The 26,448-nt window shown below is 42.1% G+C and overlaps 2 protein-coding genes across 4 annotated transcripts in view; one reads left to right on the top strand and one right to left on the bottom strand.

The window, feature by feature from the left end:
* The window catches only part of LOC139435455 (IgGFc-binding protein-like), a 16,124-nt gene extending 1,372 nt beyond the window's left edge, over positions 1 to 14,752 (top strand). Inside the window, exons 3-11 of the mRNA XM_071206118.1 lie at positions 2,666 to 2,889; positions 3,945 to 4,086; positions 6,537 to 6,873; positions 7,566 to 7,682; positions 11,022 to 11,129; positions 11,541 to 11,736; positions 12,362 to 12,625; positions 13,557 to 13,699; positions 14,371 to 14,752. Coding sequence (XP_071062219.1) covers positions 2,666 to 2,889; positions 3,945 to 4,086; positions 6,537 to 6,873; positions 7,566 to 7,682; positions 11,022 to 11,129; positions 11,541 to 11,736; positions 12,362 to 12,625; positions 13,557 to 13,699; positions 14,371 to 14,595 — 1,756 coding nt within the window. The 3' untranslated portion in view covers positions 14,596 to 14,752. The remainder of the gene's footprint in view (positions 1 to 2,665; positions 2,890 to 3,944; positions 4,087 to 6,536; positions 6,874 to 7,565; positions 7,683 to 11,021; positions 11,130 to 11,540; positions 11,737 to 12,361; positions 12,626 to 13,556; positions 13,700 to 14,370) is intronic.
* A 2,332-nt stretch (positions 14,753 to 17,084) lies between these two features.
* cep162 (centrosomal protein 162) overlaps positions 17,085 to 26,448 on the bottom strand; it is a 48,720-nt gene continuing 39,356 nt past the window's right edge. For all 3 annotated transcript variants that reach the window (XM_034102428.2, XM_034102430.2, XM_034102429.2), the window contains exons 24-29: positions 25,409 to 25,700; positions 22,607 to 22,727; positions 22,099 to 22,240; positions 21,934 to 22,023; positions 21,327 to 21,461; positions 17,085 to 18,109 (exon numbers count right to left, since the gene is read on the bottom strand). In XM_034102428.2, the coding sequence (XP_033958319.2) occupies positions 17,912 to 18,109; positions 21,327 to 21,461; positions 21,934 to 22,023; positions 22,099 to 22,240; positions 22,607 to 22,727; positions 25,409 to 25,700 (978 nt within the window). In that variant the 3' untranslated portion in view covers positions 17,085 to 17,911. The remainder of the gene's footprint in view (positions 18,110 to 21,326; positions 21,462 to 21,933; positions 22,024 to 22,098; positions 22,241 to 22,606; positions 22,728 to 25,408; positions 25,701 to 26,448) is intronic.

The following is a 26,448-nucleotide window of genomic DNA, read 5'->3' as shown; positions in this document are numbered from 1 at the left end:
TCCGTGTCGCTCATTATAAACGTGAACATCTCTACATAACTAGAGAATGCAATGCCTGAAGACATTGCTGTGTGACCGCTGTGTGTCAGTGATGCAAGGGGGCGTGGCTAAAGTATGGGGGCTGGGGGAAGTAATGACTAAAACATCATCTCTTCACAAAACGCTTTATGAGCTACTGTATACTATTTCTGGAATTATGAAAGCTATGAATGTCCGGAGTAATAGCGCACATATGGAACAAGAAAGCAATCAAAAAAAGATGCGGAATAATAATAAATAATTAATTTTGTTCTGACTTAGCATTCACACCAAATAAACGAAGATAAGTTTAAACGTTTTTAGGAGTTTATGACAAGAACAAAAAAAACGACTTAGCAGCACCACGAATGAGCACGAAACAGGAAGTGCAGCTCTGGATTGTGAGATGTTTTGATCATAAAGGAAGTGACATTTTGAGCTGCTAAACATTCGCCCAGAATCTCGACTCGACGGCCCAAGATAAGGAAAGTCATTAGCTTTCATCCTGCGGGACACAGGACATTATGTTACAACAGAATAATACTTTCTTTTCAGATCAAGTCTAAAATGTTCCTGCACAGCAGCTCCATTTTCAACACATGTTTAAGACAAGAAAGAAAATACACCCCCTAAACATTTCAATCACTAACTTATGTTCGAGACCCTTTTAATGTCTTGGAAATCTACACATATTGTCTTCATAGCGTGGTGTGAGATGTGAGAGTCGGGGAGGGCTGATCATTTATCCCGGCAAATGACTCAGACCTACTAATTGACCTAACAGAAGTTATTGAGTCCCTGTAAGTTTACTGCTTGGCTCAGATCCACCACCGTCAGCAAGGTCTCACCTCTACTAACTCCTGAAGAACCAGGTTCAATTAACTGCTGTTTCAGTTCAGACAACTCTCTTAAATCTGTTGAAGCGATCCCGAAGGATTTTGATATCAGTAATGAGGTGTGGCCCTACCCAAGTGTGAGTGTGGCAGGGTGCAGTCTTACCTTTGAAGCAGGAGAGGAGAGCGCAGATGTCCTTTAAATTGTCCCAGTCCAAAAAGGTGGGATCAGTTTATTTGAAGAAAAATAGGTCCAAACTAATACAGGGTTTCTACCTTCTCTCTTTACAACATTATAATCATACTAAACCTACCATGCGGTGGTCATGTTCTAATATGAAACTTTAATTCACAGTCTTACATTTATTACCAACATGTTTCACTTCAACTGCCCAATTCAGTTGTGATTTTAAATCTCCCGATAGAATTTAGAGGCATGTCCTCATAAATGACCGGTGATAATAAAAAGCACATTCAAACTTTCATTTTCACCAAATCAATTCACATCAATTTCATAACTTTTTTCCCCGACACAGGTGGCGGGACTAACATTCCTATCCGCATGAATTCGGAGGAAGATTCCTCACAGGTGGCGGGCCTAATATTCACAAACACATCTCAATTAATTCCACTCAGTTCACAAAGAAATTCACTCAGCATTCAACCAAGACATTTGAGAGATATTTACCAAGTCTGAGAGAACCTTGCCGAGAGCTATTAACCCAGCTCTGAGGGACAGAGCTTACCGAGAGAGAGCATACCAGGGGAACCCCCCCCTCTCTCTCGCTCTCTGCAAAAAGAAAGTTCCTCCCTCTCCGCCAGTGTCTTTATGCTCAACAACAGGATAGAAAACCTAAGACACCTCTACATACCCATATTTGTGGAAACTGGGCATGGCCTCTGATGTACAGGACTGGACATGACCAGACATATGCTATGGCTATGGCATAAGACACACCTTCCCAGGCTTATGTAACAACAGTTCATGACCTCGAGTGTGCAGGACTTGCAAAATATTATTCTCAGCTATGACATAACCACCTTTTTGAGGCCTCAATGTGTTTCTCCTTAAGTCCGGAGCCCCCCTCCCGGTGTACTGCCGTGAGGGGAGAGGGAAGCAACTGTCTCTCCCTTATCAGTGACATCCATAAATCATTATAGGTCTTACACTCAACTTAACAAACCACTTTGTTTATACTGTAAATATAGAAAAACCTAAAATATGAAGCATTTTCATTGTGGGTTATACAAGAATATAATTGATTATATTTGATTATAACTAACTTTCGTTTTCATTATTCAACCTGATATGGAGATCTCAACAACCTCTTTTCAACACGCAAAGTCATCAAAACAGCAACAGATACAATTGTAAAAATACATATTCAAAACCCATCAAGAAGCATTTTCATTATGGGTTTATAAGAATATGATTGATCATATTTGATTATAATTAGCTTTCGTTTTAAGAATTCACTTGATATGGAGATCTCAACAGAGAGGGATGTGATATTTCATTGTGGACCAATTTACACTGGAAAAACTGAAACATTGACTTCAATTAAATGTATAAATATATGTATGTCAACACCTTTCACATACCTGTATTAGTTAGTTGAAAACAATATATTAAGTTGAACCTAATATTTGTTATTTATTCCAAAGTCAACGGTTGAGTATTTTCAGTGTGACCTCCTCAGATCTATCACGGGTTGGAGCAACTCAAATGAGGACCTAAATGTGTTTTATTAAAATGATATCATGATATGAGGAGATGCCAATCATCCTCAGCATTTCCCTGATCTCCTCCTCAGGTACACAGGCCCAGACTACTGCGGGATAATAAGCGACAAGAAGGGCCCCTTCGCTGGTTGTCATGGCAGCCTGCCGGTAGCAGAGCATGTGGCAGATTGTCTGTACGATGTGTGCACCAATGAAGGGCGACAGGAAGTGCTGTGTGAGGCCCTGAGCACCTACTTGGCCGAGTGCCAGGAAGCTGGAGCATCTGTGTTGCCATGGAGACAACTGGCCAAATGTTGTGAGTAACATACTGTCAGTGGTGTAATGTAACTAAGTACATGTAATCAAGTAATGTACTTAAGTAGAACATTGAGGTACTTGTGCTTTACTTGAGTATTTTCCCACTATTTTACTCCACTACATTTATTTTATATATTTAGTAACTTTGCAGATTTAGGTTAATTTAATGTAATTTAATGTAAATCGACACATAATTATCATATATTATTGATTAAGATCAACAGTAGTGTTTACAGTAATTCCAACGGACCCCACCTTTACCAAGTACAACACTGGAGTGATTAACACATTAATACACCAATCATTTTAATACAATATTTAAATATAGAATGTGCCTTTCTGAGTACTTCAATTACATTATGATGCTAATACTTTTGCTTTTACTTAAAAAACAACCATTTTGAATGCATGGCTGAGTATTTTTACACTGTAGTATTGCTACTTTACATCATCAGAGTACTTGTCCCACCACTGCATACTGTACATGCATTGAAACCCTACAGGCGGACAGGAAGCCCCTCACTGATGTGGACCTGCCACCGTGTGTTTAGTCTGTCAAAGGCTGACAGTACTCACTTCCCATTATAAGATGAACTGGGTGACGCCTTCTGTTACATGGGCACCAGTGCTCCCCCTCTCCATTCAATTCAAATAGCTTTATTAGCATGACCATAATGACATACAGTATTGCCAAAGCTTTGTACAATTGCAACATCTATACATAAACATTTGAAATGTACAGTTAAGATCATAAACATTTGCAAGACCGACTTGTTTTCCTTACACATTCATTAAGAAAATGAAAATACAGTAACAATGCTGAAAGTCAATTGCTATAACACATGAGAATAGTAATAACGAGGTGAGAGTGGAGACCTGGTCAGTTGTAATTGAGGATGCTTACTTACTGTGTGAGGTGGTGCTGCTGTTTCCACACTGTGGGCATAATGGCTCCTCTTTTAGCAGCCATGTTTTATGTCTGCCTGTTGCTATGGCCTGTCTGTGTCCTCACCTCTGTCTGTGTCCCCCCCCCCCCCCCCCCCCCCCCCCCAGCTGTGGAGTGTCCGGCCCACAGTCACTACGATGTGTGTGGCTCAGCATGCCCTCCCAGCTGTGGCCCCCAGCCCGAGGTCTGCACTAAGGCCTGTGTGGAGGGCTGCTTCTGTGACCCTGGATATGTGCACAGTGGGAAAGAGTGAGTACAACATCTTCACACGTTACGTTCAAGTTATAGTATTCATCAAATCAAATCAAGTTTTATTTATATAGCACATTTATAAACGATGTTTGGTGGAGCCTAAGTGCTGTACATAAAATAAAAATAGCCTACAGTAGAGACACTTTACAGCAAATACAACGGCACAGATTGTTCAGAATATCAGTATGAGAAAAACAACACCCTCTGTCCTTAGACCCTCTGTCCTTAGACCCTCTGTCCTTAGACCCTCTGTCCTTAGACCCTCTGTCCTTAGACCCTCTGTCCTTAGACCCTCTGTCCTTAGACCCTCTGTCCTTAGACCCTCTGACCTTAGACCCTCTGTCCTTAGACCCTCTGTCCTCAGACCCTCTGTCCTTAGACCCTCTGTCCTTAGACCCTCACATCGTACAAGGAAACACTTCCAGAGAAAACCCACAGTTTAAAGGAACATGGGAGAAACCTCAGGGAGAGCAGCAGAGGAGGGATCCCTCTCCCAGGACGGACAGACGTGCAATAGATGCCGTGTGGAAATCGAAGAGATAATATCACAGCATATAGACCGAATGTTAGGAAATGCATGTGTCTGTAATGAGAAGATGAATCCACGAGGATGTCAGCTGCAATCCTGTGGAAGCCATCAGGGAAGCAGCATGATGAGACCCAAGGCAGGACCGCAGAGACGGGTTCAGCCACGACCCGAAGTCCACGACTTAATCCAGAACTCAGGATAGAGGATCCGAGACACAGGACTACAGCAAGAGGATCGGCCTCGACTCCGGATCCCGGCGTAGATATAGATACAGAACAAGAAGAAAGATTTGGCTGGGTTAATCGGAACAAGAGAATACACAGACACAGGCAGAGAGGGAGAAGGTCATTGGATAAGAGTTATTCTTGATAACCCTCTAGAAAGATCTCATGAACTTCCCCACTCAATCTATCAGGACCCGAGCAGTTCTATTAGATATAGATAAGAAACAGAGACAGGGAGCACAACAACCTATCTCTTCGTCAGATGCACTCCCCCGCTCATCTAAGCGACTCTGTACCCTGTTACCCTCTACAAGGCCGTAGACCAGCAGAGGGGAAATGGGGGGTGGGTAAGGGTAAGGGTTTTTCAGAATAAACCACAAGGGTCTAAAGGGAAAAAATATGAAATATAAGGTACTATATTTTAAGTAATCCTATCTACTATTCCTATATTTGAATAATGTATAAACTATTTTAAAAATACTTTATGAAATCCTATGTTATAAATATTAAAATAAATAACTAAATAAATAAATGAATAAATAAATAATTAAACAAAAGCCAAAGAGAAAAAGTGAGTTTTAAGTGTTGATTTAAAAACCCCCAGGGTCTGGGCCGACCTCACATGGAGGGGCAGAGTGTTCCAGAGCCTGGGGCCCGCTGCTGCGAAGGCTCTGTGCCCTCGGGTGTTGAGCCTGGTCTTAGGCACTACCAGCAGCAGCTGATCAGCCGACCTTAAGGCTCTGCCTGGGGTGTGGCGATGGAGGAGTTCGGCTACATAGGCCGGAGCCAGCCCATTTAGGGCTTTAAAAACAAATAAAAGGAGTTTAAAATCTATTCTGAACCGAACTGGAAGCCAGTGCAGTGAAGCCAGAATTGGGGTGATATGGTCGCGCTTTTTACGGCCAGTGAGAAGACGTGCAGCTGCGTTCTGCTCTAGCTGGAGGCGTCTAATTGAGGCCTGGTCCATACCCACATACGTTGCAGTAATCCAGTCTCGAGGTAACAAAGGCGTTAATAACCCTTTCTAGGTCTTTAAAAGATAAAAACGACTTAGTTTTAGCTAATAGTCGTATTTTGAAAAGGAAGGTCTTGACTACGCTGCTGACCTGCTTATCAAATGTAAAGGCGCTGTTGAAGGTCGCTCCAAGGTTCATAACAGAGGGGAGGATATTTGTATTGAGGGAGCCCAGAATATCAACCGGGGAGACTGTTGGTTGGGGTCCAAAAAAGATGACCTCGGTCTTGCTCTCATTGAAGGTGAGGAAGTTTTGGCTCAGCCAGGATTTAATCTCTGTTAAGCAGTCCATCAACTGCTGTAGTGAGTTGGCATTTTGATTGAGAGGCAGATAGATCTGTACACCGTCAGCGTAACAATGGAAGGGGATATTATGTTTTGTAAGAATTGAACCTAGGGTCAGTACAATAAAAAAAGGATGGGGCTCAGAATCGAGCCTTGGGGAACCCCACAGGTAAGAGGGGCTTTGGCAGAGGAGAAGACACCAAGCTGCACTGAGAAGCTACGGTCCGTCAAATAAGACCTGAACCATGCAAGAGCAGAGCCTGTATCAATAGAATATTAATGCTGTCCTTATAGAAATCCTGATTGCACTCATTATTATATATAACTTTTTTCCACCTCATGAAAATAAATGCTGGGAGATTTATAATGTCCTCTCTCTCTTCTTCTCTCTCAGGTGTGTGATCAAGGAGAAGGGCTGTGGCTGTAACCACGACGACCGCTATTACCTGCCAGGTGAGACTTTCTGGGCCGACTCGCTGTGTAACCAGAGGTGTGTGTGTGACGCAGGCACGCAGAAGGTGAAGTGTACGCAGGCGGGCTGTCGCAAAGGAGAGAAATGCAGCGTTGTAGACGGGGTCCAAGGCTGCGTCCCCGTGGGCTTCAAGACCTGCAGCGCACACGGAGACCCCCACTACAGCTCCTTCGATGGACGCAGGTTCGACTTCCAGGGCAACTGTGTGTACAAGCTGGCCGGTGTGTGTGGAGATCAGTCAGGCCTGGAGCCCTTCGAGGTGAGCAGCTAGGAGTTTCATTATTATTATTATTGATAATAATGATAATACTATTCATATTATCATTAGTATCATTAGCATCATCATCATCATCATCATCATCATCATCATCATCATCATCATCATCATCATCACCATCACCATCATCATCATCATCATCATCATCATCATCATCATCATCACTATAATAATAAATGTAATAATAATAAATGTAATCATTGTTGTTGTTGTTATTATTATTATTATTATAATTATTAATATTATCAGTACTATTGTTGCTATTAGTAGTATTAGTGGTAGGATCATTATTATTCTTATTATTAATACTATTATTCTTATTGTTATGTAGTTGTATTGTTTGGGAGAATAACTCGTATCACTGACACAGGCTTTTAGTTTGAAAGTGAAACCACCAGCTGTGTCCTCTCCCGAAGGCGCTGACCCGTCCAAGGGAATGGGATCGATGTTTAAGAAGAATTATTTTCAGATAATGAAATGTTTTTTTACATGCAATTTTCATTTCTGCTTTTTTAGTTAAATATCTAAATGCATATTATTGTTCTCCTCTCTGTCTCTCCTCTTGTCTCCTCTCCTCTCTGTCTCTCCTCTTGTCTCCTCTCTGTCTCTCCTCTGTGTCTCTGTGTCTCTCCTCTCTGTCTCTCCTCTTGTCTCCTCTCCTCTCTGTGCTGCAGATAAAGCTGGAGAATAACAACCGTGGCAACAAAAGAGTGTCGTATGCTAAAGTGGTGACTGTTAAAGTCCATGGCAACACATACATACTGTCAGCGGACCTACCAGGCAGAGTACTGGTGAGGAACACACACACACACACACACACACACACACACACACACACACACACACACACACACACACACACACAGGTATATAAATCCTAGTACATCATAATTCAGTAGCTGATATAAATGTGTTATTGATAATATGAGCCTGCAAAGTAACTCATCTTGTTAAATAAATGTCGGAGTAAAAAGAACAATATTTACTTCCAACCAGTGGCGAACCGTGTCTATCACAACTGGACCTTCTGTAGGCAGTACACACATCCCCCTCCGCCGCATTATAATGTCTGTCTTTTCACTGAATTGTCGTCTTAAAGGGTACTCACAACAATTCCGCAACAACTTCATCTTCACCTGTTGCACTTGTCATTTCAACGTTACAAACAATAAACCGGCATGAATTGCTTCGTCGCATTCATCTAGATCCTCTGTCTCGAGCCAGTTAACTAGCGGGCCTTCTAGAACACCCTGGAACCGAGGGGAACTCTGAAAGAATTGGTTGATAAAACTGTCAGTCCAAACGTACGCTCTCATTCAGTGCAACGGCCAGGGCATTCGATCAAGGATGTAGAATACCTTGGTTGAAGGATATTCTACCCAGAGACCCAGAACAAGATCTGATTGGTTGCTTTCTTTTCTAACACAAAACCACAGAAATGCGTAGTGCATGGTCCGAGAAGGACAAACAAATCAACGTAACACTGTAATATTACAGATCAACGACACAAATACGATTCTCATTTATTCATTTTATGTACATTTTATCTATATAATTAAATCGATTTGTTGTTTGTTTTATCTGAGTGCTCCAGGGTATTCTCTGAATACCTTGAAGGCCCTGACGGTTCACCACTGCTTCCAACATGTAGTGGAGTAGAAGTATAAAGTATTATAAACTGGAAAAACTCAAGTTACCTCAACATTGTACTGAAGTACAGCACTTGAGTAAATGCACTTAGTTACTTTACACCACTGCAGACTCCTCTCAGTCACATGACCCTCGGATGAAAGCTGCTGTTTCAGCTCTCACTTTATCAGTGCCCTGTACTACGAAGGCGGATTTTCGTTTAGCGAGCTAACTTCAGGGAAAGCTATGGGTTTCCGGTAGGGTATGACGCCGGAGGAGGCCGGACCAAAACTGCAGCGCAGCCGTAACGCGACGCAGACGGACCCGGTGGAATCTAGGGGTTCGAGTGGAGGACAGTTTGAAATTTGCCTTCATATTTTTTTTTAAAACTGCCATAATTCCCAAACCCTACATTCCTGAGACATCATTTTTCATGACAAACGTAGGAAAACATCTCATAGCTTGAAAAATAATAATTAAACAAAATGCCTCTTGAGGGCATGAAGTGACAAAAACTTTCAACCTGTCTCCATTAAAGCCAAACGTAATTTCAGGCTGATATTTCCTCACGGCAGCAGCCGCACACCTTTAGTTAAACTTAAAAAGGCCACATTAATGACCCGAAAGTACACAAAAAGCACACTTCACGCTTTGAAATTTCATAGATATCTGTTTCGATTCTTCAACAAAACGTTCACACATGTAACAGGTTTATCTCTCATTCAGAACAATGCAAAGGCTCTCCTCTCACTGATTACTGCACATCACCATGGAAACCTTTGATCTCTGGACACGTAGTTAGCTCAAATATAAACACCTGTGTCATGGAACACGATGATGTGATAACTCCAACTGACATGCTCAGAGCAGCAGACTTCAGATAAAGGTTAATGGTCCTGCCCTCAACAGCTCTACGTCAATTATGGGGTGTCATCATATGCCGTTTCCATGGAAACGCATCCCTCGCCATAAAACACGATGTCGCTTTACATTAACTCCTATGAAAATGTTCAAAAAGTGCAAAAACTTCACATGTGTGCAGTCCAGCCGTGAAGACATCTACGGGACAGTTGTGAGATTTCTTCAAATGCCGTTGCCATGGCAACACAATGCTCGCCATGAAACACGGTTTTCTCATAACTTCAGTGAAAATGCTCCAAACGGCCCAAAACTTCACAGGTTTGGTAACAATGCAGCCATCAACGCATTTAAGCGTATTATGGGATGTCATCAAATGCCGTTGGCATGGCGACAGATCATTAACCGTTAAGTTAGTTCAAAAGTTTGCAGTTCAAATATTCTGTGGCTTTTCCAAGCCTTTTTACTTTCTTTTCTTCTCTCATCACACATTCAAGCCCCCAGTGTTCATGTATAATTTCAATCTAAATTCTTCACTTTCTTCTGACACATTACATTTCAGCATAGCAATTCAGCGTCAGCTTTTCAGCATAAAGCATTCCCACTAGCAATTTCTTCAGGAATTGCATTCTCTAGTTTAGTTATCCTGTCCTCTAAGCAAGGAGAAATGACATAGTAAAAATGAAAACCCACACCTATAATTCAGGATGTCTCCTATCAATGGCAATGATAATAATTAATATTTGATCAAGGGCAGTGAAAATATTACTTCTAAAAAAAAGTGGTCTTGTGGCTCAACTTGCTAGGGGTTAGGGGTAAGTTGATCCAGGTCAGGGGGTACATTGAACCACTGTTCAAACCTGGGCATACCTACAACAAATCTTAAAGGTAACTATAAACAATATGCTCTCCTTATTGATATACCAGCAATAAGCCAATATATATTGTGGGAAGATACTGAATGTACTCTTCTAATATCAAAGTACACATGATAACAAAGGCCCTACGTAGCTGTGTACGTAACAGGATGTATGATTACCTAGACGGGCATCAGGACTATTTTAGGCATATGATAGCTATGTGATTAACATGATGATTCAGCCTCTATGGAGAGAGACATATGACTGTCATGTTTATTGCTTACATGGGCCTTAGCTAATCTGAAATAAACATTGAATACTGCCTTGAACCGGTATTCTGCATCTTGTGACTGTAACACTCTCTTGTATATCAGCATGTGAAGGACACTGTTCAGGGAGCTATTTTGTCCCATGCAGCTCTCTATGTGATGACTACTTCCATTATTGAAAGGATAAATACATGTTATAAATACATGTATCCTGATATTGAAGACCAAGCCGGTGACAAGTGATATTTTTCCTAACATATATCCAATAGAAAAAAAAATGTATTGGTCCACCAATTACTTATAATGGCCTTTAACTCCAAGCTTTCCCTCAACAGCATTGGAAGACTGAACAAGTACTAATACATATGTATATGTGTGTGTGTGTGTGTGTGTGTGTGTGTGTGTGTGTGTGTGTGTGTGTGTGTGTGTGTGTGTGTGTGTGTGTGTGTGTGTGTGTGTGTGTGTGTGTGTGTGTGTGTGTGTGTGTGTGTGTGTGTTAATGTATTTTCTGCAGGTGGACGGTCTTCAGAGCTCCTTACCATTCTCCATTCCATCCAATAAAACCCTGGTGCATGTTTACCCCAGATACAGGCAGGCTGTCCTCGAAACAAGCTTCCTTAAGGTAGAAACACACACAGAAACACACCACTCAATAAGAATAGATATAATAGTAATGTAACCTGATTACTTTCCGTTACATTTGGATTACCTCAATATTAAATGCATTGCAAATAAAGACAAGAGTAAAGAATTATTAAAAAGGATCATTTTACTGTATTTTGTTTTCTCAACGTAACGAATAAAAGAAGCCTAAATGAAAACCAAAAATAAAAACCAGGCAGTATTTCTACCTATAATATGTCGCCCTTTATTTTGTATTGATTGTAACAATGTAATCCTGCTTGTAATCCCCATTTTTGTTGGTGAATGTTGTTGTACTGTATCTGATTGCGTACTCCTGTTACATGTACTCTGTTACTCCCCGAGCCTCAATGTTATTACAATATGTCTCCTTTATGTTCCACATGTTCAGGTCTTCTTTGACTTTGCGAGTTCAGTGAGAGTGGAGCTGGCGACGAGTTATCACAATGCAGTCTGCGGTCTGTGTGGAAACATGAACGATGACCCTGCTGACGACTTGAAGCTGCCCAATGGGAAGCTGGCTGCCAACGGCAACACGTTTGGAGTGAGCCAATGGCTGGAGGACGCTCCGGGCTGCTCCCGCGACTGTAAGCTGAAGCTTGCTGATGGTCCTCACTGTGCCGGGATCCATCAGACAGGCACCTCTTTAGTCAATAGAATGCCAGTTCGACATGGGAACCACTTATCTAGCTTTGGTTCAGCACTTCTTTAAGAGTTCCAGCTGGTTGACTGCGGAGAGATATCTAAATCCTTTTACAGTGTGAAATTAAGCATTCATATCTTGTTGCTACTAATACTCCAATGTTTATAATGATATATTTATGTTATATATGATGGTACAATGTGCTAATTATACTAGACATTTTACTTGAAATGTTTCACATTATTATCTATATTTTCTTTGTATTAGACATTCTAACTTTGGCGTGTATAAGCAGAGAAACAATGACTCTGATGTTTGATGCTTAACAAAAAGGAGTCACAGGACGCCAAAGTGATTTGCGTTGCAATGTATACACTTTCTGCAGTTTAGTTTTAAACGAGCATTCTGCTGATGAACAACCCCTTCACAATAATCACTTCTGGTCTCATCAGCAGAGCGCTGTGTGAAGAGAGATGTATCAGTCATGCAATCAGATTACACCAGCTGTATTATAATCATATACAGTCTGTGATTAGTATGTGTGCTGTGTGATGTTTGTGTGCTGCCAGGTAGCAACTGTGCAACGCCTCTCCCCCCCGACTTCAAACCCCCCGGCTACACATCAGTGTGTGATGTCATCACGGCGAAGGGGGGGCCCCTGGCTGACTGTGGGGGCCGGGTGGACGCAGAGCAGTACCGCCAGGACTGTATCTACGACATGGTGCTGAACGACGGTAACCAGGAGGCCGCCTGCAACATCATCAGTGACTACGTGGAGAAGTGTCAGATGAGAGGAGGCTGTGTGAGGGCATGGAGGAACAGGCGCTTCTGCTGTGAGTATGTGTACTAGGATTTATATACCTGTGTGTGTGTGTGTGTGTGTGTGTGTGTGTGTGTGTGTGTGTGTGTGTGTGTGTGTGTGTGTGTGTGTGTGTGTGTGTGTGTGTGTGTGTGTGTGTGTGTGTGTGTGTGTGTGTGTGTGTGTATTTCTGGGTTGCGGTCAAATGGTAAAATAAATCATGTCCTTTGTCTTTTCCTACTTTTTATCTGCTTGATGAAAACTGTCATGAGGTTAGGAAAGATGTAAAGTATAATGTATTACTTAGATGTGATGTTAACGTACTTGTACTTTACTTGAGTATTTAAATGTTTAGCTACCTTGTACTTCTATTCCTCTACAGTTCAGAGGTAAAAGGTGTACTTTTACTCCACTACATGTATTTAATACCTTTAGTTACTTCACAGATGTGGATGAATGATGTGAAATATAACCAAGTGTTGAATCAGACTGTAGTTCCACCTGGAGTGAATCCACCAGCTACCCTGCAGTCTACAAAGTACTTCAGACTAGCTGCACCTTCACCAGCTACCCTGCAGTCTACAAAGTACTTCAGACTAGCTGCACCTTCACCAGCTACCCTGCAGTCTACAAAGTACTTCAGACTAGCTGCACCTTCACCAGCTACCCTGCAGTCTACAAAGCCATTCAAACTAGCTGCACCTTCACCAGCTTTGAGAACACTTTCATGATCGATCATTATAAAACATATCATAGATATTATTCTGAAATGGACCAATCTGCACAATGACTACTTTTACTGTCGCTACTTTCACTATATTTTGACACCAATACTTTTCTACTTTTTTTTCCATTTGTCTTACATAGGAACCTTTCTTAAAATATTAAAAACATAGATCAACTGCAACCATGATGAAGCACAATGGCACCTTAAAGACATGATCGTGTGTGTGTTTTTTTTTCAGGGGTGCATTGTCCAGCCAACAGCATGTACAGTGTCACAGCTTCTGGCTGTCCAATCAGCTGCACTGTTAAATCTCCACTTGTTGAGTGTAAGGCCCCGCCCAGCGAGGGCTGTGTGTGTAACCCTGGTTACCTGCAGAGTCAGGTAATCCACAGCACACTGCCTTCATTCACTGCACATGACCTGTGGGGGTGGGACATGCTTTAACTCCCACCCTGTCTCTGCTTTTTCTTGTTTCTAAAATCTGATGTTAATGAGCCGCTTGTTTTTTTAACAGTCCCTGTTACAGAACTATACAATCAATTACACATGTCTACATATCTCTAGATTAGACACCGGTCTGTAAGGTTCCAAGTGAAACTGTTATGTTAATGGTTGGAAGGGCACTTCATGTCTGACCCTCCACGGGAATGCACAAACAGAGAGGAAGTGGGGAGGGGGGGTGTCGCGGTCGGTTTCCTTTTTTCTGCGTTTGTGTTCCTTCAATGGGGGAACAGAACCGGGCTAAGGTTTCAGAACTACTTAAGTCAAAACATTTCCCCAGTGCTGAAGGTTTCGTAGCTCATTATCCAACCCCCCAGAAAAAGAGGTTATTTCAGCAAGTTGAACAGAGGGATGAGTTTAAGAACTTTAACAGAAGTATATTCTGTTGGAACTGTTGATCAAGTTACCATGGTGATACGTGCTCTCTGATTGTCCACACTAGAACAGGAAATAGGACTGTCTGTATGGAAGTGCTTTCGTGTGTACTGCAAATCACATTGTTATTAAGGGCCACCATGAGACATGCTAATGAGTGACCTTTGACCTTTCAGGATGCCTGTGTGCCGCTGGCTCAGTGCGGCTGCCTCAGTGAACAGCAGTACATCGTGTCGGGTCAGAAGTTCTACCCTAAGCCCGACTGCATGAAACTCTGTGAGTGTCGGGGGGGGATGGTGTCCTGTGAGGACAAACCCTGCCAGAAGGGGAAGAGCTGTGGAGTGCACAAGGGAGTGAGAGGTTGCTACGACAACCTCAAAACCTCTGGCAACAAAGGATAGAAGAGGAACAGAGAAATGCAGAGCTTTGTGTTTTTACAGTAATACGTAGAGAGTAGTTTTACTGTCATTGTAATGATTTTTGTAATGACACATTTCAACTGTTAAAAATTAAATCTATAAAGATTATAATGTAAATGTGTATTAAATCATCAATCAATAAAATCATCAGATTATTCCCTGTTGCTTTATTTCTGTGCTCCAATATATATGAATTATATAAACATTTCCAGATCAATGGTTCAGCAGAGAGCCTCTGGATATATCACAAGATCATAACACAGATCTATTCAAGCTAATACATCATCATGAACAGGAAAATGAACCAGAATATAAAAAAGGGTAACTGTATTCCCTTAGTTACATTAACAAAAGATGTACTCAGATTTCACTGATTATAATGTTACTAAAAAAAGGGACATTATTTTTGCTTCGAAACAGCATTATGTGTTGTTCGCATTATGCTGTTTGAAAGGCAGGTTTCCAGAGGAAACATTCCTAAATATCTTGGTTTCTTCTACGGTCACATTGCTCTGTTGTCTATCCACCAGGGCGCAATGATTTTGCCTTTTTCACTGACAAAATTCAGAAAATCAGACAAGCAGTCAGTGCCTCTGCATCAGGAACAGCAAATGTGTTGTCTCTGTGTCCACTTAAAATCAATTCAACACCATGACACAATTCCATCAGATTAATGATAAAAACCTAGAGGACATTATACAACTTCTGAAGTCCTCCTCCTGCTGCCTTGATATTATTCCAACAGGATTTTTCAAAGATGTTTTGCCTTGCATGGCCTCAAAACTACTTCATATAGTAAACAAATCTCTTCACTCAGGTATTTTTCCACAGGCCCTGAAAACTGCAGTCATTAAACCACTCTTAAAAAAGAATAATCTAGATGCTTCAGTAATGAACAATTACAGGCTCATATCAAACCTCCCATTTCTAGGTAAGATCATTGAAAAAGTTGTTTTTCAACAGTTGAGTAATTTCTTCCATTTAAATAACTGTTTCGATGTGTTCCAGTCAGGCTTTCGTCCAAACCACAGCACTGAGACTGCTCTTGTAAAGGTCTTCAATGACATCCACTTAAACACAGACAGTGGCAGAACTTCAGTGTTATTATTATTAGATCTCAGTGCTGCGTTTGACACTGTTGACCACAGCATATTACTAGACCGACTGGAAAACTGGGTGGGACTTTCGGAAACAGTTCTAAATTGGTTTGAATCCTACCTAAAGGAAAGAAAAAACTTTGTTTCTATAGGTAAATACAAATCTGAGTTGACAAATATGACATGTGGGGTTCCTCAAGGCTCCATCTTGGGGCCTCTTGTCTTTAACGTCTACATGCTACCACTGGCTCAGATAATGAAGAACAACAAAATAAGTTACCATAGCTATGCAGATGACACACACATTTACGTAACAATTTCACCAGGAGTCTATGCTCCAATTCAAACACTGAGTAAGTGCATGGAACAAATCAATGACTGGATGTGTCAGAACTTTCTCCAATTAAACAAAGATAAAACTGAGGTAATGGTTTTTGGAGCCAAGTCAGAGCGTATAAAAGTTAGCGCTGAGCCTCAGTCTGCAATGTTCAAACCAACAGATAAAGCCAGAAATCTAGGTGTAGTCATGGACTCTGACCTGAGTTTCAACAGTCACATTAAAACAGTTACTAAATCAGCCTATCACCTAAAGAACATATCTAGGATTAAAAGACTAATGTCACAGCAGGATTTGGAAAAACTTGTCCATGCCTTTATCTTCAGTAGACTGGACTACTGCAATGGTGTCTTCACAGGTCTCACTAAAACATCTATCAGGAAGCTGCAGCTGACTCAGAACGCCGCTGCTCGAGTCCTCACTAACACTAAGAAAGTGGATCACATCACTCCTGTTCTGAAGTCTTTACACCTGCTTCCTGTGTGTCAAAGAATAGATTATTGAAAAATAGATATTGCTGCTGGTTTATAAAGCACTGAATGGTTTAGGCCCAAAATACATTTCTGACCTCCTGCTAAAGTATGAACCATCCAGATCTCTCAGGTCTTCAGGGACTGGTCAGCTTTCTGTCCCCAGAGTCAGAACTAAACATGGAGAAGCAGCGTTCAGTTATTATGCTCCAAATATCTGGAACAAACTCCCAGAAACCTGCAGGTCCGCTGCAACTCTGACTACTTTTAAATCCAGGCTGAAGACTTTTCTCTTTGTCGCTGCTTTTAATTGAACTATTCATATCTTAAACTGCACTGTAACTTTATCCATGTACTTTTTCTTTTAATGTTTAATTGAACTATTCATATTTTAGACTGCACTGTAACTTTTATCCATGTATTTTTCCTTTTAATGTTTATTTTATTAGCTTTTCTTTTTTAATGCTTAATGTCTTTCATTTTTTGTAAAGCACTTTGAATTGCCTTGCGTTGAAAAGTGCTATATAAATAAACTTGCCTTACATAAAACACTTGAGCAAAAACATCTTATTCATACTTACTTTCTATTGTATTTATTTGTATTGCATTTGATATTGGGGTAATCCAAAATGAACCAAAAGTTATCAGGTTAAATTACTTTTTGATTCACAGAATAGGTTACTGAATCAAATGAAATGAAGTCATTGAACCGTATAACATTATTAAAGTAACCCTCCCAGTGTTTGGGACTGAAATGAAAAAAAGAAGAGAGGCATGAGCAGATAATCTGACCTCAGCTCCTGTGTCTCCTCGTGTCTCCTGGTGTCCCCATGATGTCCATCCTACAGTTCTGACTCACTGAAGGTCAGCATGCTCTGTATGTTTGAATTGTGTTCGCCTAGAATGTCCTCTGGTTGAAATAACAGTGAAGTTTGAGTCAGACATTCTCACCATTAAACCCTGCGAAGCTTTTGAGGGCTCTTCCTTTCCTGGCAGATCCAGATCTAACTTGTTTCTCATTTGGTGATGTGTGCATAAAGACAAACTCAATTCCAATATGTGATTTGATGGTTGAGCATCCAAAAGCGAGCAAATCCTTCATAAATATCCATGTACGTTTTTTGGTGCAGTATTAACAGAACCATTTATTTGTATCTTAAATATGTTCCAATAATTTAAATTAAAGAAATAGAAACTAGCTACAAAATATACACAACAATCAAAAACAGGTTCAGTTTGTGTGAAAATACATTCTGTGTTATTTTGTTTACAGACTCCCAACAACACCTCTGAGTATCTTTATTCATTTACTCTTTTATTTATTTGTATTAAAGCATTGCTCCTATTACGCATTGTCTGTCTCTGATATGTGCATCGAATGTTGTCCTCTGAACTCATTGTAATGCTGAGTGGTGAGGGGGGGGAGGGAGGACCACCCCCTGTCTCTGCAGGTGTCTCAGGATGTCCAGGATGGAGTCCAGCTCCAGACGGAAGGCCTCCACCTCTCTGCTCTTCTGCTGAGCCAGCTGCTTCCAGCCCTCCACCTCTGACTGCTGCCCAGAGTCCAGGGTCTGCCAGGAGCCCCCGATCACCTGCAGGGGGGGGGGGGGACGCTGAAAATGAGTGGGCATCAATCATATCCAACATTTGGATCTAAATGGCAGTATGGATTAGTGCAGTATCCAATTGTGTTAAAGTTAACACTTGGTCAAATATGTGACGATAACCTTTTGGCACATAGTGCTGCAGAGAAGACCCGGCCAACAAGCTGTGTTCTACAGTCCAATCAAAACCCTTGTTTGGTAAAGAGGCCTCTTCAAAATAAAATCAGCATGATTGTTTTTTATATAAACTGCCGTTAAAAAAAAGTCACCAAATAAAATAAGCCAATCTGTAAGAGCCTTCCATTGGATAATTACTGAAGTGATTCATATGTTTCAGCTGGCAACAAGTTATTTAACCCTAGCTGATGCGGGGAGTAGCTTCTCATTCCTTTAACAACCATGTCGGAAGACATCCTGTGGTCGTGGAAAGGATGTTAATCACTTTCAGAAGGGGTATAATTATCGGCCTGCATCAAGCAAAGAACACAACTAAGGAGAACGCTGAAACTACTCAAATCGGCTTGATAGCTATCCAACACATTATTAAAACCAAATCAATGGATCCAGATGTACCTGTTCCAGAGTGACGGGCGCATCAGGGAAAGAAGAGAGGCGGACAGGCAGCGTATTTTCAATGATAATGTGAACGTTTCAAAGATGATCATTCTCTCTAATATTGCAATTGCAGGAGCCTTGGTTTCCACTGTGTTCTGAACAACATGGAGAGAAGCTGGGATCCATTCAAAATGCAGGAATTTTTATATGGGGGCAACAGCTAGTTTAGAAAGAATACTGGAGGACAGAAGCTAGTTTAGAAAGAATACTGGAGGACAGAAGCTAGTTTAGAAAGAATACTGGAGGACAGAAGCTAGTTTAGAAAGAATACTGCAGGACAGAAGCTAGTTTAGAAAGAATACTGAAGGACAGAAGCTAGTTTAGAAAGAATACTGGAGGACAGAAGCTAGTTTAGAAAGTATACTGGAGGACAGAAGCTAGTTTAGAAAGAATACTGCAGGACAGAAGCTAGTTTAGAAAGAATACTGCAGGACAGAAGCTAGTTTAGAAAGAATACTGGAGGACAGAAGCTAGTTTAGAAAGAATACTGGAGGACAGAAGCTAGTTTAGAAAGAATACTGCAGGACAGAAGCTCGTTTAGAAAGAATACTGGAGGACAGAAGCTCGTTTAGAAAGAATACTGCAGGACAGAAGCTAGTTTAGAAAGAATACTGGAGGACAGAAGCTAGTTTAGAAAGAATACTGGAGGACAGAAGCTAGTTTAGAAAGAATACTGGAGGACAGAAGCTAGTTTAGAAAGAATACTGCAGGACAGAAGCTCGTTTAGAAAGAATACTGGAGGACAGAAGCTCGTTTAGAAAGAATACTGCAGGACAGAAGCTAGTTTAGAAAGAATACTGGAGGACAGAAGCTAGTTTAGAAAGAATACTGGAGGACAGAAGCTAGTTTAGAAAGAATACTGCAGGACAGAAGCTAGTTTAGAAAGAATACTGGAGGACAGAAGCTAGTTTAGAAAGAATACTGGAGGACAGAAGCTAGTTTAGAAAGAATACTGCAGGACAGAAGCTAGTTTAGAAAGAATACTGCAGGACAGAAGCTAGTTTAGAAAGAATACTGCAGGACAGAAGCTAGTTTAGAAAGAATACTGGAGGACAGAAGCTAGTTTAGAAAGAATACTGGAGGACAGAAGCTAGTTTAGAAAGAATACTGCAGGACAGAAGCTCGTTTAGAAAGAATACTGGAGGACAGAAGCTAGTTTAGAAAGAATACTGGAGGACAGAAGCTCGTTTAGAAAGAATACTGGAGGACAGAAGCTAGTTTAGAAAGAATACTGGAGGACAGAAGCTAGTTTAGAAAGAATACTGGAGGACAGAAGCTAGTTTAGAAAGAATACTGGAGGACAGAAGCTAGTTTAGAAAGAATACTGGAGGACAGAAGCTCGTTTAGAAAGAATACTGGAGGACAGAAGCTAGTTTAGAAAGAATACTGGAGGACAGAAGCTAGTTTAGAAAGAATACTGGAGGACAGAAGCTAGTTTAGAAAGAATACTGGAGGACAGAAGCTAGTTTAGAAAGAATACTGGAGGACAGAAGCTCGTTTAGAAAGAATACTGGAGGACAGAAGCTAGTTTAGAAAGAATACTGGAGGACAGAAGCTAGTTTAGAAAGAATACTGGAGGACAGAAGCTCGTTTAGAAAGAATACTGGAGGACAGAAGCTAGTTTAGAAAGAATACTGCAGGACAGAAGCTAGTTTAGAAAGAATACTGCAGGACAGAAGCTAGTTTAGAAAGAATACTGGAGGACAGAAGCTAGTTTAGAAAGAATACTGGAGGACAGAAGCTAGTTTAGAAAGAATACTGCAGGACAGAAGCTCGTTTAGAAAGAATACTGGAGGACAGAAGCTAGTTTAGAAAGAATACTGCAGGACAGAAGCTAGTTTAGAAAGAATACTGGAGGACAGAAGCTCGTTTAGAAAGAATACTGTGTGTGTGTGTGTGTGTGTGTGTGTGTGTGTGTGTGTGTGTGTGTGTGTGTGTGTGTGGTGTGTGTGTGTGTCTGTGTGTGTGTGTGTGTGTGTGTGTGTGTGTGTGTGTGTGTGTGTGTGTGTGTGTGTGTGTGTGTGTGTGTGTGTGTGTGTGTGTGTGTGTGTAGGTGTGTGTGGTTAAAACGCTACGTAGCAGCCTGCGGTCACTCCTTCGCTGCTCGGATGAAGGTAAACTGAGTCTGAGTGAAACGTCCCGCTGCCTCCTGGAGTGACCGCAGGCTGCTACGTTTTTAACCACACGCCCCTCTGGCCGAAATGTCTGAGTTCTAAATATATCTCAAATAATGTATGCACTGTCATTTCACGTAAACACAACAGTCTGCAATGAAATGGTTGTCTCCAGCGTGCGTAACTTCCTCCTTGGTAACTTTCTCAACACAAATAAAAAATGAAGTCAGGAAAACGGGTTAGTTTCTCTTGCGTTTTCCTGACTTATGTCTCTTAAACCTTTATCCCGAGTCTTTCTTTTTCTTTTCACAAGATACTTTCTCGTGCGCACCAGATACTAACCCGTTATCCCGACTTGTTCTCTCTCTTTCCCTCCATGTCCCTTCACAGCAGGGTCAGGGTAATATGGACCCAAACAGGATCTTTCATGAAGCAACAGGCAGTAAAGGTGATTCATATTCTCTCTCCATGGTTACCTGCTGCAGCTTCCTCTCTCTGCTCTGGTGCCGCAGCTCCATGTCGAGGATCTTCCTCTCCAGACCGCTCAGCAGATTCCCCTCGGGGCTCTGAGCCTCTTTAGCGTCCTTCAGATCCTTCAGCAGTCTGCTCAGCTGCACACAGAGACGAGGCAATGTTGTCAAATAAAAGACATCTACCAAATGTAATAATGAACTTGTTTGTCTTGGGGAAAATATATAATAATCCATCAAGCAAAGAAACAAAACGATGTGTTGTTCATGTCCTGTGCCATGTTGTTGCACAGCACCACCAGATGCAGATGGACTGCAGAACTCAGTCACATCCTGAAAACCAAAGTACCTTCTTCAGCCCTCTCAGCTCTCCCTGTAATACGGGCTGCTGCTCAAAGACGCTGGTAAACCTACTCGCATTCAAATGGGTCACATGTTTGAATTGTATGAGGGGAGGGTCACCCTGTTAAAGTATGATGGGGTTTTTACTACAATAATAAAAGAGTTATCGCAAATAAAAAAACATCCAGAAGTCAAACAAGAAGCACGACCTTCGTTTTGATATGATTTTATAAAATAACTTCAAATAAATGTTTAGGAAAAAGCCTTGGACCTGTTTCTGCAGAGCGTCCTCCCTGGTCCTGGAGACAGTGAGAGCATCCTTGGCTCCCTGCAGCTGCTCCTTCAGGTGTGTCACCGTCACCTGCAGGGACACGTCAGAGGGAAAGCAACACAGTACTTTCCAGGACCGTTGACATTCCTGTTAGTGTGTCAGTACCTCCTGAGTGTGTCGCTGATTGGTCAGCTCAGCCACCCGTGAAGAAGAGTGTTCCAGGGCGTAGCCGGCCCGCAGCGTGTCCAGAGCCCGGAGCTGCTCCGCCTCCATGGAGCTCAGCTGCTCTGCACCCTGCTGCTGCACCCTGACACACACACACACACACACACGCAGGTCAGATATCAGACCCCCCTGCTGCTGCACCCTGACACACACACACACACACACACACACACACACACACACACACACACACACACACACACACACACACACACACACACACACACACACACACACACACACACACACACACACACACACACACACACACACACACACACACACACACACACCCACACACACACACACACACACACACACACACACACACACACACACACACACACACACACACACACACACACACACACACACACACACACACACACACACACACACACACACACACACTGCTCTGCACAGTGTCAGTGAGTGTGTGCACACACACCTGCTCAGCTCCTCCTCAGCGTGTTCGGCCTGTGCAGTCAGCCCCTCCCTCTGCAGCTGCAGCTGCTCCACCTGCTGCCTCAGAGCCTCGCTCTCCTGCACCACCTCTGAAATGTGGCAGCCTGTCAACAAGCAGCAACAAGAGAGTGTGAGTCATTATTTATCTTTCCCCCGCCACCTTAGGTCTTTTGGGGAGAGGAAACAAATGATACTTTTCTGTATGTGATATGATAGTACTGCAATACTACATGGTACAAGTGTGTGTACGATCTACAAGACTACTGCTCCTCCAAATACAGGTCTGCTCAAAGATTGCACGTCAACCCTTTGAGAAACTCTATAATACTATATAGTACTACAATAGCATATTAGCATTGTGTGGGAGCTCACTGAATGTGAACGCTCCATCACATTGTAGATAAAGGGTGCCATGATTTAATAAAGTTACACTGAAGCACTCTTGTGCACAGGTCAATCCTCACATTAGAGACAGAATTAAATCTGAGTTCAAATGTACGTTATATGTACGTTGTAATAGTGTTACATTTATTTGTCCTTGTTTCTTATGCTAAATATTTCTCCTGGTCATGACTTAACCACAATGCCAACGAAGTTGGGATGTTGTGTAAAACGTAAATAAAAACAGAATACAATGATTTGCAATTCCTTTTGGGCCTATATTCAATTGAATACATTACAAAGACAAGATACTGTATGTAATGTTCAAACTGAAAGACTTAATATCTGTTCACTCATTCTGAAGGTGATGCCACGTTCAGTAAAGCTGGGACAGGTTCATGTCACCACTGTGACATCACCTTCCTTTCAACAACACTCAATCAGTGTTTGGAACTGAGGACACTAATTGTTGGAGCTTTGTTGGTGGAATTCTTTCCCATTCTTGCTTGATGTACGACTTCAGTTGCTCCACAGTCCCGGGTCTCCGTTGTTGTATTTGGCACTTCATAATGCGCCCCACGTGTTCAATAGGCGACAGGTCTGGACCTCCACTCTTTACTACGAAGCCACGCTGTTGTAACACGTACAGAACGTGGCTTGGCATTGTCCTGCTGAAATAAGCAGAGACGTCCCGGAGGGCAGCACATGTTGCTCCAGCTGTTTGTACCTTTCAGCATTACTGGAGCCTTCGCCGGTCTGCGAGTTGCCCATCTCGCTGAACATCACAGATGCTTTTGAACTTTGCGCCGAGTACAATCTGTGTCATGGGTTCAATGTTGCTTTTCAGCCTTGCCGCTGACGTGCAGAGATTTCTCTGAATCTCTTCATTACATTATGGGCTGGAGATAAGGAAATCCCTTGCAATTGTACGTTGAGAAACGTTGTTCTTAAACTGTTGGACTGTTTGCTCACGCAGTTGTTCACAAAGTGGTGAACCTCGCCTCATCCTTGCTTGTGAACGACTGAGCCTTTCGGGATGCTCCTTTTTTACCCAAGCATGACACTCACCTGTTTCCAATGAACCTGTTCACCCGAGGAATGCTCCAAACAGGTGTTTGGAACATTCCTCAGCTGTCCCAGTCTCTTGCTGCCCTGTCCCAGCTTCTTAGGGACGTGTTGCAGGCATCACATTCAAAATGAGTCAATATTTGCACAGAAAAGTTAAGTGTATCAGTTGGAACATTACATACCTTGTCTTTGTAGTGTACTTACTTGAATATAGGTTGATAACGATTTGCAAATAAAAAAATGTAAGGTCATTTTATAGTTCCTCCTGTCGTAAAGAGATCCTTCCAGATGGTGTGAGATGGGAATCTACTCGGCAGTCCATTATCCATCATGAATCCAGCTTACTGGCTTATTAGGTTTCAGCAGTAGGACTTACACACATTAAGTATCTTCCAATATTAGCCTGTTGATTTGTATTCTCTTTGTTTTAACATAGGGAGGCGTGTGGCGCAGTGGACTAGTGTGTTGGTGTTTGGATCAGGGGAGCACGGGTTCAAACCCCGCTGCAGTCAGCATGTCGTTGTGTCCCTGAGACACTTCATCCCAAAGTGCTCCTGTCGGGATTGCCCACAGTATTGTATTAAGTCGCTTTGGATAAAAGCGTCTAACAAGTGACATGTAATGTAACATTGTAGTCAATGTATGGTACACAGGGTTGAAGAACTCAAGTCTGTTCTCATGGTATGTTTGGTATCAACTAGTTCTTTTCTTGGCCTTAACAGCGTGCTTGAACTCTTCTCCGTTTTGCCATCACTCTCTTCTATTAAGGTTTGGTCTTTAGAGACACAAAGCCCTGATCAGAACCATCAAGAAGTGACATGCAGAGCTCTTTCCCCTATATCTATCAACACAACCTAGTCAACTTGTATCCTACAAAAACTTAAATCCACCTGACTGAAAGCCATGGTATCGATTAGATGTATGAAATCATTTTGAGAAGCTAACAAGCTATTCTGCTGAAACCAGGGAGGTAACAAAAGGAGGCCTATGCACGAGGTATGAGGTAGTGTCCTTACCTTAAATGGTTTGATATAAACCTGTTATTTGGAAATTACTAAAGCAAATATTAGATAAATGTGAAATTGTTATGCAAGAAAAGACTTGGAAAGTGGTGTACCTCACATCGCATTTGAGGTGCATCTGCATTACTTGATATTTGATTTGTGTTTATATATTTGACTCGAGCCCTGGGTATTCCCAGTTGAAGAATGGATATACAGTATTTGCATCACATCAGTTTTTTGTCAGTCTGGTTTTGTTTTTGGACATCGTGACGTATACAACATATTATTCCTGTAAGCATGCAGATGGAAGAGGATGAAGGGCAGGTCTGTACCTGTGAACACAGTGGGCTGGTAGGTCTTCTCATACTGAGCAGCTGGAAAGGTTTCCCCCCCGCCGGTCTCCCCCCCAGCAGCAGAACTGAGGCTTTTAGCTGCGGGTCGTTTGCTCTCTGCTGGGGGGGGGGCAGACAGCATGCGGCTCCTCTCCCTCTGCAGCCGGTCCACGGTGCGGCTCAGCTCCTGGACGCTCTGGGTCTTCAGGGCCAGGTCTTTGTTCAGACGCTCGATCCGGAGCCCAGAGGCTGCCTCGGCCTGGAGCTGGTGCCGCCCCGGACTGGGCTGAGGCTGCAGAGGAATTCAGTTACATTGAGTTTTTTCAATTAGCACTTTAAACGGTGAAGGCAGTTGCAGTGGATGCGTTGGGATGAAATGTAAACCATGTGTTGGGGTTTCATTTTTACTATTTACTTAACATGCTGTTGTCCTTTTAAATGTTTTTTCATATCAGAACAAGGGGTTCTTTCATATAATCGGACCACACATAACATAGAAGGTGTCATACTTTCTTCGCAGGAAATATTTATGATAACTACTTACAATGGATTATGGGTTTTATTTAAACGTATAGCATCTGTGATCTTTCATTTGTAAATGTTAATGAGTTTTCTGACTAACTTTAACATTCAGTCTGTGCAGTGGCGAGCCGTGACTTTTATACCTAGGCCCTCTGACCCCCCTTCCCTCGGAAAAATAAATAAAGCCCACCCATTTAGAGGGAAGATATGATTGGTCAATTGTACTACCTTTTGACATTACTATCTTGTGGAGTTACTGTAGCCCTCTGTGAATTTACAGCAGGACAGTAACTCGCAGAGAGGGCCAGACGAGCTTCTTTCATTTAACCAGTGGCGGCGCCGGGGTATGGCTGGGGTAGGCTACAGCCATACCAAGAAATGGCTTAGCCCCACCATGAAAAATGTAATGTTAAAGTAAGCCAAATAAAGTCCGCCAACTCGCGGAGTAAATTGCACAGACAGCAGTTAGTAAGATTGATTTCAGAAGCCACTTGTCTGGAAATACCGAAGACTAGAAA

The sequence above is a fragment of the Pseudochaenichthys georgianus genome, chromosome 16, assembly GCF_902827115.2.
Source record: "Pseudochaenichthys georgianus chromosome 16, fPseGeo1.2, whole genome shotgun sequence".
NCBI classification, from domain to species: domain Eukaryota; kingdom Metazoa; phylum Chordata; class Actinopteri; order Perciformes; family Channichthyidae; genus Pseudochaenichthys; species Pseudochaenichthys georgianus.
This window is presented reverse-complemented; position numbering and strand designations above follow the sequence as displayed.